This window comes from Mastigoproctus giganteus, chromosome 1 (genome assembly GCF_048544385.1).
Source record: "Mastigoproctus giganteus isolate SK-2022 chromosome 1, ASM4854438v1, whole genome shotgun sequence".
NCBI lineage: Eukaryota > Metazoa > Arthropoda > Arachnida > Uropygi > Thelyphonidae > Mastigoproctus > Mastigoproctus giganteus.
In genome coordinates this window covers 119,614,434-119,626,908 of record NC_143575.1, presented here as the reverse complement: position 1 = coordinate 119,626,908, position 12,475 = coordinate 119,614,434, and the positions used below count along the sequence as shown (strand labels likewise).

The following is a 12,475-nucleotide window of genomic DNA, read 5'->3' as shown; positions in this document are numbered from 1 at the left end:
AGTTGAACTTCGTTAGCAGTTAAATTGTACGTTTAAATAAATACATATAACGACTTAGATTACAAACATAATATAATTAATAACATAACATAATAAATTAATAGAATCATGACTCAGACCAGAGCAGCAAAGCAAAAGGCTCAAGCTAATGGAAGTGCTGTGGCTCAGAGCAGAACTGAGGGGGGCAGTTGTCCTCTGACTCACAGCCTTATAAAATGCACTGTTTGCTTGATGTTTGCAGAGCAATCGGGTACGGGACTTGATACTGCCAAGGGGGATGTCTTTGTGTGTGCGCGATGCAAGGAGTGTAACGATATCAGGCAACAACTCGGCATTCTTTTGGGCCTATATGAGAGCTTGAAGGACAGGGTGGATGCCCTCGAAGAAACTAAATTGAGGGGCCCATCAAGCTCTCAGCTGCCCACATCAACGCCAGAGCTTGCACTTGGGCATCGCGTGACACAGAGACAACCCCCAAGGCAGAATGCGCTGGTCCCGAAGGAACTAGTAGTTGTTGGTGACTCTATTGTCAGGGAAACGGGGAACATGCTTTGTAAAAAAGATAGGTGGAACAGGACCAGGGTATGTCTGCCAGGGGCAAAGGTTGATGACGTTGTAGAGCGAATATCATCTTTTAAGGGCACAAAAGGTGATATAGTTGTACACGTTGGCACTAATAATATTAAGAGTAGGAGACCGGCAGAATTACTTAACAAGTACAGGTCACTGTTGAACAAAAGCCGAGAATTAGGGTTGAATTTGAAAGTGTCTGCAATTCTGCCCAGACACGATAGGAGGGAGTATATGATGAGAGCCTTGTCGATCAATTCGGCCCTGGAAAGATTGTGCAAGGCTCAAAGGGTAGAATTTTTTTCAGCCTGGACTGTACTTGTTAACAGGAGAGATTGCTTCTACAGGGATGGGATACACTTAAATAGAAAGGGTGCAAGAATATTTGCTGATGCTATCGAGGCAGTGTTAGGTGGGTCGGAAAACTGCTAGCTTGGGGGGAGACAAAGACCAATAGATTGACAGTAGCCACTGGCAGAGGTGAAAGAGATTCTTGCACTGCTTCTATTAGAATGAGCAGAAGCCTGAAAAACAAGATGCATGGTATTTCAGAGACTGCTGGGAGCCATTGTGGTACAAGTAAACACATGGGTTGTGTTAGGGTAGCTAAGAATAGAAACAGGTGCAGGTATACTTGCGTGTACACCAATGCTAGGAGTTTAGTAAATAAATTTGATGAATTTGAGGTATTGCTCAAAACATCGAAGGCAGATATTGTTGGGATATCAGAGACGTGGTGTCACACAGATATAAGGGATGCGGAACTGCAATTTGGGGAGTACAACGTCTACAGAAAGGATAGACAGGATAGGAAGGGGGGAGGTGTTATGCTATTAGTTAAGAAACACATAAAAACCAAGGAAGTGAAGCCAGTCGACATCGCTGGACAGTGCAGTGTGGAGTCAGTTTGGTGTGACATAAGCATTGGGAGATCAAAATTGAGAGTAGGAGTGTGCTATAGGCCTAATGACTCTGATGAGTATAATAAGGAACTGTACAGGGAAATAGAGTGGGCCAGTAAATCAGAGTGTCTTATAATGGGAGATTTTAATTTCCCAGATATTGACTGGAATTTGGGGGCTGGATACTCACACACTAGCAGGGCTTTTGTGGATTTATTGGATGATTGTTTTCTACATCAGCATGTTCGGGAGGCAACTAGAGGGAGTAATACTCTTGATTTGATTATCAGCAGTGATTCTTCATGCATTAAGAATCTGCAGATAAACGAACCACTAGGTGGCAGTGATCACAGTGTGCTGAAGTGGGATTTACTCAAAGAGGTAACTACCATTAGGGGTAAAGGGAAGGGTTATTGCTTCCGTAAAGGCGACTACGATGGACTGAGACAGTATTTAAATTCTATACAGTGGGACCAACTGATGATGTTACCAACAGCAAATTCAAAATGGGAAGCATTCAAAGAACTTATCTTGGAAGCTACTAGGCTTTACATACCAACTAAGAAATATTGTTCAAGGTTTAGGCCAAAATGGATGTCAGATGAACTAATGAGGCATATGGCAGAGAAGAAAAATGCATGGGATACTTACAAATTAACACATGACACAGAAGCCTATGATAGATACAAGTTGATATGCAACCAAGTTACAAAGGAGGTTAGGCAGGCAAAGGCAGATTACGAGAAATCCTTGGCAAGGGATGCAAAGAAAAACAGCAAAGAGTTCTTTACTTATGTAAACTCTAGAAGGAAAGGGATGAATCAGATTGGTCCACTTGATATTGATGGGTCAAGTGTTGATGATCCTGCTCAGGTGGCTAACAAACTAAATGAATATTTTGCATCGACATTCACACATGAGGAGTTATTCAGCGAGGGGAATGCCAGAGGTGTATTCAACTCTAGCAGTAAGTTACAGAATCTTGAAATAACTGGGAGTAAAGTGGAGGAGAAACTGTTGAAGATAAACACAAGAAAGGCACCCGGGGTGGATGGGATCTATCCAGTTATATTAAAGGAGGCAGCAAAGGAAGTAAGCAAACCCTTAGCCATAATTATGAGAGCTTCCTTGGACTCAGGGGAGGTACCCATAGAGTGGAAATGTGCAAATGTGACCCCAATTCACAAAGGAGGATCAAAGGCTGACACAAGTAATTATAGACCTGTGAGCTTGACTTCTGTTCCAGGAAAATTAATGGAGGCACTGGTTAAAGACGCACTGCAGGATCATTTAGACAAGACTTCAGTTATAGCTCAGACACAGCATGGTTTTGTTAAGGGGAAGTCTTGCCTGACCAACTTGATTGGATACTATGATGCAGTCACAAAAGAACTGGATGCAGGGAATAACTTTGATATTATATACTTGGATCTTAGAAAGGCTTTTGATACTGTTGCACATGGAAGACTGCTACACAAATTGGAGCAGTGTGACATTGGAGGCAAATTGCTGCTATGGATAAAGGGGTGGTTGAGGGGGAGAAGACAGAGAGTGGTAATCAATGGACACTGCTCATCGTGGACTGATGTTATTAGTGGAGTCCCTCAGGGCTCAGTGTTGGGTCCATTATTGTTTTCTGTATTTATAAATGATATTGATGATGGTATATCGGGATTAATGTCCAAGTTTGCAGACGATACAAAGGTTGGCAGGGTTGTCAAGGACACTACTGACACTATGCTTCTGCAACAGGATCTGGAAAGGTTGAGCAGATGGGCTGAGAGGTGGCAAATGAAGTTTAACATTGACAAATGTAAAGTACTACACATGGGAAACAGCAACCCCAGAGCAACGTATCAACTCTATGGTACAACACTGACAGTGGTAGAGAATGAAAGGGACTTGGGGGTGGTTGTGCAGGCAGATATGAAGTTCCCTGAGCAGTGCAGACGGGCTGCAAGAGTAGCTCATGGAGTATTGTCAATGATATACAGGAATTTTTCCAGCAGGGATAAGGAGGTGATTATTCCATTGTATAAGGCGATGGTCAGGCCACACCTAGAGTACTGTATACAGGTCTGGAGGCCTCATTTCAAGAAGGATGTAGAGCTGCTGGAACGAGTACAGAGAAGGGCAACAAGATTAGTGAATGGAACAAAGGGGTGCTCTTACGAAGAAAGGCTTAAGTTTTGCAAATTACAGTGTCTGGAGACTAGGCACCAGCGAGGTGATCTGATAGAGGTGTATAAAGCCTTGAATGGTTTAAGCATGCTCAATGCTGATGGGATTCTTCCTCTAGCTCAGAATAATCACCTGAGAGGGCATAAATTCAAATTGAGGAAAGACAGATGTAGGATAGACGTGCGGAAATTTGCCTTTAGCCAGCGAGTGGTTGGTTGGTGGAACAGACTTCCATCCCTTGTGGTGGAGGTTGATAGCCTAAATAAGTTTAAGGCTCAGCTGGACAGGTATTTTGAACGAACAGAGGGGTGAAGTGGAAGTGGTTTTTTTTTTTTTTTTTTTTTGGCTGATGCTGCATAAGCTTGCTTTCTTGCATCAAATGCCTCTACTAATGCTAGTATTTAAAATGTTTTTGGCTCGGGGATTTGATAATGGTATTGAGTCTTTTGCCACATTTAGGAGATGCACTGCGATGTAATCTGTCACATCATCAATATGATGGAGGCGGATTGTTTCCTCATCAAGACAGATTGATGACTGAAATTTTGCGCAGTTTGCACGGACAAATTTCCATTTTCTGCAGGGTTTATTTGAAGGACTTTGTATTATCGAAAATTTGAATAAGATTGGGAAGTGGTCACTGTCCATAGGATCATTTATAATGCACCACTCTATGGTTAGGACCAGAATTGGAGAACAAATTGAGAGATCTATTGCTGAGGTGTGTCCGGTTGGGAGCTGTACACGAATGGGTGCACTAATATTCAGTATGATGAGGTTTCAGCCTCTAGAAAGCTTTCAATGAGTCGACTCATTGCGATCGCCCCATAAGGGGTGGTGCCCGTTATAATTCCCTAATATACACAGAGGGATGGAGGTATCTGTATGATGAGATCTTCAAGGTCTTTTAAACAGTAAGTATGGTTTGGTGGTAAGTAGATTGAGAAAGGCGTTATGGTAATATGAAAAGTTATACAAACAGCATGAAAAGTTATACAAACAGCAACAGCTTCTAATTCAGTTTGAAGTGGGATAAGTTTAGTTAGGATATTTGAATTTACTAGGATTGCCACACCATCATGGGCAGCATTAGTTGTATTTCAATCTTTTCGACACCCAGGATCCTGAGCTGGATATCATCATTCTTCTCTTTCTTGGTGATTCAATTCTACTTCTGACTCTCTCTCTCTCTCTCAGGGTAATTCAGAAATTTTTTTTTGGCTTGTGCAGCATAAGCCTCAGGCTTCTTTGCACCATATGGCTAATAATAATAATAATAATAATAATAAAATAATAATAATAATAAGGCAATAGTTCTTTATCGAAGGAGAAATATGTAAGGTTAAATAAGTTTCCTGTAAACAAAGGGCGACTGGATAATATCGGTTAATTAGGTATTGAATATTGTCAGTGTTGCAATGAAAGCCTCTACAATTCTATTATAAGATGTTCTGGTTCATTTAGGTTTAGCTGAGGATGATTCCTCCGATTGTTTTTTGTTTGAGGAGTATATTTTCAGTCTTTTTTTTGGGAAGGTGGGGTGTCCAGTATCCATAGTATCGTTTGCATGAAGTTCTAGTACGGGGTTCCACGTGATCTGAATGTGCATCTATTTCCATACTACTGGTGGATGATTCAGGTTTCTTGTTGTCTTTAGCAATTTTTAATTTTTCTTTGTCATGCGGGATGGTCCAAGTATCAGTTGGAATGCTAATTGGAGTGTTGGTCACTTCACTGGTTTTAGTTTGATGTGTGTCTTTAACAAAGTTTGATAATGTATTTTTAACCCAGTTAGCTAGAGATGTGCTTGGAGGTACTGATACATCTGTTTGAGCTGCTGTTGAATTAAAGCTTCAAGCATGAGATGCATATGAACAAATAGGCACGGTCAACATAACCTGTCTACATATTTGTACCTCAGTGTATGTGACTTTCTGCTCTATTTTATATTTTTGGATTTTCTTCCCTGTTTTCCACATTTCACAATATTTGGAAAAGCCTGGGTAACTTTCTTTGCAGTTGGGGCAAATGGGACTAGAGGCTGAACAGTCTGCTTGTGTATGCTCCTTGGAACCAAAAATAGGACAAATGGCATCACTTCTACATGCTTGTTGGGTGTGTCCACATATTTGGCCTTTAAAACAATGAATAGGATTAGGGATATAAGGCCGAATTCGGCAGTATAAATAGCCAGCTTTTACTGAGGATGGCAAATCCAGGGTGCAGAAAGTTAAAATTAAGCTACGTTGGAACGAGATTTCCATCTTTTTTGGTCATTATATGTTTTGCACTAATTACTTTCTGATTGCTCAGTTCCTGCACTAATTCCTCTTCAGATCCTCATCAGGTCCAACTTGGTAATGACACCTTTGGACGAATTTAATGTATTGTGAGGAGTGATAGATACCAACAGCCCAGAAAATGATATTGTTTTGAGCAGCCACTCAATGTTTTGAATTAGCTGTTTCAATCAGGTCTCAGGATTTAACCATTAACCGTTTAACATATTTATGGTGTTCCTGCAATGGATTCCAAATATATTTGGATAACAAATGATGATAACTTTCCGACAGGCTGGTTGGAGAGAGAGAGAGAGATAGAGAGAGGTTATCAGCAGAAAGTTTAGCATCTCATTGCACTGCACTTCTCTTTGGAGCCTTTTCGGTTGGTTTAAGTCCTCATCATTGGGTTTGCCTGGCCTTCAGTTTGAAGGCTCTAGAGGTGGATAGTCATTTATACCCATGGTTACTCCTTTTGCAATGGAGGATAACTTTTCACCCAGTTTACCGGCCCTGATAAGGGGAGGCAGTAGCAGTGCTGTAAGGAGGCCAAGCGGTTAGGTAAGTTAATTGGTTAGTAAAAAAGTAATATATGTAATGAAAAAGAAAGTTGAATTTCCTTCCTCTTCTTACTTGTGACTTTCCAAGTGTAGAACTGGATTATAAAAGAACTGCTAACAGAGAATGATAAAACTTAAAATGAACTTTTATTGCTGAGAAATATCGCTATATAATCGAAATCTGAATGTTTTACCTTAAATTCCCTTGGCACCCGGAGAACCAGATGATTCTATTGTCACTTCAGCCAAGGATAAATCTGACCTGCTAGCATGCCATTTTTTTTTCAACTCATGTATTAATGATCTTGGTAAAACAGTTCCCACCATTCCAACATGCTCCATTCAATGCCTCCTGTGGTTTTGCATCAAAAGGATGCCAGAAGGATTTTGACGAATCTTGATGCCAAGAAAGTTCCAGGTCCCGATGGTATTTCTTCACTTGTTCTCATAACCTGTGCCCATGAACTTACTCCTGTTCTTTGCCACCTTTTATCACTTTCTTATTCCAAAGGTGTTTTTCCTTCTGCTTGGAAATTTGCTCATATCCAGCCAGGTCCTAAAAAGGGTGACAAATCCCTCCTATCCAATTATCGTCCCATTGAAATTACTGCTACTCTTTCTAAAGTAAAGGAGAAAACAATTAACCGCCAACTCTTAAACTACCTAGAAACCTTCCATCTGATCAACGATCGCCAGTATGAATTCCGTCAGTGTCGATACACTAGTGATATTCTGGCTTATGTTACCCATTTATGGATAAGTCTTGCCTGACCAAATTGATTGGATACTATGATGCAGTCACAAAGGAACTGGATGCAGGGAATAACTTTGATATTATATACTTGGATCTTAGAAAGGCTTTTGATACTGTTGCACATGGAAGACTGCTGCACAAATTGGAGCAGTGTGACATTGGAGGCAAATTGCTGCTGTGGATAAAGGGGTGGCTGAGGGAGAGAAGAGAGAGAGTGGTAATCAATGGACACCGCTCGTCGTGGACTAATGTTATTAGTGGAGTCCCTCAGGGTTCAGTGTTGGATCCAATATTGTTTTCTGTTTTTATAAATGATATTGATCATGGTATATCAAGCTTAATGTCCAAGTTTGCAGACGATACAAAGGTTGGCAGGGTTGTCAAGGACACTACTGACACTATGCTGCTGCTGCAACAGGATCTGGAAAGGTTGAGCAGATGGGCTGAGAGGTGGCAAATGAAGTTTAACATTGACAAATGTAAAGCACTACACATGGGAAACAGCAACCCCAGAGCAACGTATCAACTCTGTGGTACTACGCTGACAGTGGTAGAGAATGAAAGGGACCTGGGGCTGGTTGTGCAGGCAGATATGAAGTTCTCTCAGCAGTGCAGACGGGCTGCAAGAGTAGCTCATGGTGTATTGTCAATGATATATAGGAATTTTTCTAGCAGGGATAAGGAGGTGATTATTCCCTTGTATAAGGCAATGGTCAGGCCACACCTAGAGTACTGTATACAAGTCTGGAGGCCTCATTTCAAGAAGGATGTAGAGCTGCTGGAACGAGTAGAGAAGGGCAACAAGATGAGTGAATGGAACAAAGGGGTGCTCTTACGAAGAAAGGCTTAAGTTTTGCAAATTACAGTGTCTGGAGACTAGGCACCAGCAAGGTGATCTGATAGAGGTGTATAAAGCCTTGAATGGTTTAAGCATGCTCAATGCTGATGGGATTCTTCCTCTCGCTCAGAATAATCACCTGAGAAGGCATAAATTCAAATTGAGGAAAGACAGATGTAGGACAGACGTGCGGAAATTTGCCTTTAGCCAGCGGGTGGTTGGTTCGTGGAACAGACTTCCATCCCTTGTCGTGGAACTTGATAGCCTAAATAAGTTTAAGGCTCAGCTGGACAGGTATTTTGAACGAACAGAGGGGTGAAGTGGAAGTGGTTTCACTCCTCTGTTCGTTAGAAATACCATACCTGAAAATTTATTTAGGCTATCAACCTCCACAACAAGGGATGGAAGTCTGTTCCACCAACCAACTACCCGCTGGCTAAAGGCAAATTTCCACACATCTGTCTTTCTTCAATCTGAATTTATGCCCTCTCAGGTGATTATTCTGAGCAAGAAGAAGAATCCCATCGACATTGAGCATGCTCAAAACCATTCGAGGCTTTATACACTTCAAATTCAAATCACCTCGCCGGTCCCTAGTCTCCAGACACTGTAATTTGCAAAACTTAAGCCTTTCATCATAAGAGCACCCCTTTATTCCATTCACTAATCTTGTTGCCCTTCTCTGTACTCGTTCCAGCATCTCTACATCCTTCTTGAAATGAGGCCTCCAGACCTGTATACAGCACTCTAGGTGTGGCCTGTACTCGTTCCAGCATCTCTACATCCTTCTTGAAATGAGGCCTCCAGACCTGTATACAGCACTCTAGGTGTGGCCTGCTAGAAAAATTCCTGTATATCATTGAGAAGACACCATGAGCTACTCTTGCAGCTACGTCTGCACTGCTCAGAGAACTTCATATCTGCCTGCACAATTATCCCCAGGTCCTTTTCATTCTCTACCACAGTCAGTGTAGCACCACAGAGTTGATACGTTGCTCTGGGGTTGCTGTTTCCCGTATGTAGTACTTTACATTTGTCAATGTTAAACTTCATTTGCCACCTCTCAGCCCATCTGCTCAACCTTTCCAGATCCTGTTGCAGCAGCAGCATAGTGTCAGTAGTGTCCTTAACAACCCTGCCAACCTTTGTATCGTCTGCAAACTTGGACATTAAGCTTGATATACCATGATCAATATCATTTATAAAAACAGAAAACAATATTGGACCCAGCACTGAACCCTGAGGGACTCCACTAATAACATTAGTCCACGATGAGCAGTGTCCATTGATTACCACTCTCTGCCTTCTCCACCTCAACTATCCCTTTATCCATAGCAGCAATTTGCCTCCAATGCCACACTGCTCCAATTTGTGCAGCAGTCTTCCATGTGCAACAGTATCAAAGGTCTTTCTAAGATCCAAATATCTTTGATATTTTGATGCCAATCCAAATATCTTTGATATTTTGAAACTATGATGCCAAGTATAATATTAAATATAATATCCAAATATATAATAATATCAATATAATGCCTTGATCTAATGGCTGAATAAAATAAGTTGTATTAACCTAGTACAACTGTGGTTTTTGGAACATAACTTCAATATTTGGATGACTTAAACCTTTTGTATGGCCTATAGTATGCTATCCAATAGTAATAAAACTTTGAAATCTTGATTTTTACACAAGTTGAACAAGCACAAGTTAAATAGTATAGAATGTAACACGGGGATTTCCCAACAAAATAAAATATTTTTTTTGACTAGCGAGTCAACAGCGGAGATTCAAAAAGAGTGGAAACGTTGAAAAATTACATCCAACATAATATCAGGGTTTTGACAACATAGAGGCTCAAAAATACCCTGTTGTGTGAGGTTTACTGAAATTCTCTAACCAAGTTAGAGCGAAACCGTGTTATATATGTACTGTGTTGCGTGAAGATTGCCACAAATTATCAATCGTGTTAGAGTGAAACCATGTTGTAGAAGTACCCGTGTTTGGGGGTTGCCTGTATTGTACAGCTACTTTCATTGTAAACTATATTTTTATTTTATTATACTTTAAAACTTACTGTAAGTAGTTAGTTTAAATTTCCAATACACAAATGAAATTTGAATGAAACTATACAATTGGATACTGTCGACTGTAAATTTCACAGAGAAAGACCTAAAATAAGATACTTATTTGAAGTCTTTTTCAATGCATTTTAAAATGAATTAACATAACTTTATCACTGATATTGCATAGTCACCCTCATTGACAAAAAGCGTTCTTACTGTTTGGTGGTCAATAAAATATATAAATAAAATCTTTTCAAAAACTTTTACCTGCAGTCTAGTATTCATTTCCAAAAAAAAGAAATCCATGTTTTTGTCAACCAAAAATTCTACAGTCCCTAAAAAAAATAATAAAATTATGATAATAGTAAATATGCAATTATCTAATAAAATGCAGCTCCAGGGCCACCAAACAAAGATTTTCATCTATAATCACATCACAGATATTTAAATAACAAAATATCAAAGATATTTACAAGTTAATATTGTAGCAGTATTAATCTTTCAAGCAAATGAAAAACTGTGCAGGGCATGAGAGGAAAGGGCGACTCCATAGCCAGGTGGGCAGGAGCAGCAGTGTGTGTAGCACACGCTTCTTGATTAGACTGGGGTTTGAGCCCGTGACCACCAAATACGGAGGATGCGGAAAGGGTCAGGGAATGACCACCGCATATCTCTCGAGCAATATGGCCTTAGTTGCTAATGCTCCTAAAAACCAAACATCAAACATGAGAGGAAAAATGCAATTAATACTCTATTAACACAGCAGCAGCAGTGGCAACCAAAATATAGTAGGCCCCCGCTTTACGATTGGTTTGTCATACAATCAAATCATTTTACGATGGACTCTCCATAATAAAATACCATTCTATGCAATATGTGGTAAGTGCCAGTCATTGTGATCATGTTTTTGAATTGAATTTTAAATCTATTAAAGAGCGATTCTATTAAGCAACAATAGGAGGAATATTATCCACAGACTATAAAAGTAAATCCCAAATTTACACTTCATTACATTACCAATTAACAAAATTAAATGATAGGAGAAAATTGGAAGAATGTTTTCCACAGGCATAGCTTAATTGATGCGTACTGTAATATGTACGTATTAACTAGTTTATATTTCTGTTCGCTGACATTTGGGGGGGGGGGATTGTACAATCTAAAACAGTAAAAAAGATAAGAAATCAATTACAAAGAACATGACATTCACAAATTTCAACTAACACTATAGAGGCAAGTGATATACAGGGTAACAAGTTCATGAAGCTTAAAAAATAGGAATGGAGAGAAGACTCTGAAAATTTATTTATGCTTTTTATACGATTGAAGATTTCATGGAGGGAGAAACACATTTCACCATAGTAATGTAAAAACTTACAGAATTACAGCTATCAGTATTATCGCAAATGCAATAAGATTGAGTTTACTACCCTTTTATAATAGATTGCACTAACAGAAAAGCCTAATAAACCAGAAACTGCAAATTGTTTTTGTTTTATGGTGGTGACCTCCAAAAATGTGCTTTAGAAAATTATCACAAACACGTTCAAAATTGATTCTTTTAACCAAACATATGACAGCAATGGAAGTGCAGTGCATTTTAATGATTTGAATTGGTTTTTTGAAATTACAACGGCTGATTCCACTAACCAGTGATCATGTTAACTGGCGCTGACTTATTTCACTTGATGATGGGATGGGCTTACAAATGTCTCTGACTGAACCATGTGGTCCTTCCTCTCAGCAAACAGCAGTGTTTCTAAACGTATTGGCCATGTGTTTTGTTTTTGGCTTTAGTTGAAGTGATTCGTTTGTGTTGTGCTTTATGAACATATTAGTTTTAATAAATTTTTTTAATCAATATGTATAATTTCCATTATAAAAATCACCTTTTCGAGTGTTAATTAGCTTAGTTATACAGTAGAATGTCGGTTATCTGGAAATCAGTTATCCAGAATAATTTGAAAGGCTGATTTTTCTCCTTTTTTTTCTTAATGGTAATATTTGAGACAAATGTTTATTATGCTATGAGAGTATTTCTGTCTTTTTTTTTTTTTTTTTTTATGTGAACCCCAAACATGAGAGGTATTAGAACCTATAGTACTTAGTACCATGCTCGGGTTGGAGGTTGAGAACACGAAAGAAGATATTTGTTGACATTGGACTTCAACTTCTGTAGATTGTAATTTTCAGGAAATACATATGAAGGAAGGTCGTTCCAGAAAACGGCAGTTGAATGAATAAATGAGGTAGATGAAAAGTTGGTTCTGTGGGTTTGAAGTTGGACAGTAAATCGATGTTGGCTGGTGGCGGCACGTGTTCGGACTGTT

The 12,475-nt window shown here is 39.6% G+C and overlaps 1 protein-coding gene across 1 annotated transcript in view; it reads right to left on the bottom strand.

The window, feature by feature from the left end:
• Positions 1-12,475, bottom strand: part of LOC150091114 (propionyl-CoA carboxylase alpha chain, mitochondrial-like) — a 1,103,107-nt gene that overhangs the window by 488,653 nt on the left and 601,979 nt on the right. Inside the window, exon 12 of the mRNA XM_090381963.1 lies at positions 10,413-10,480. Within this exon, the coding sequence (XP_090238089.1) occupies positions 10,413-10,480 (68 nt within the window). The remainder of the gene's footprint in view (positions 1-10,412; positions 10,481-12,475) is intronic.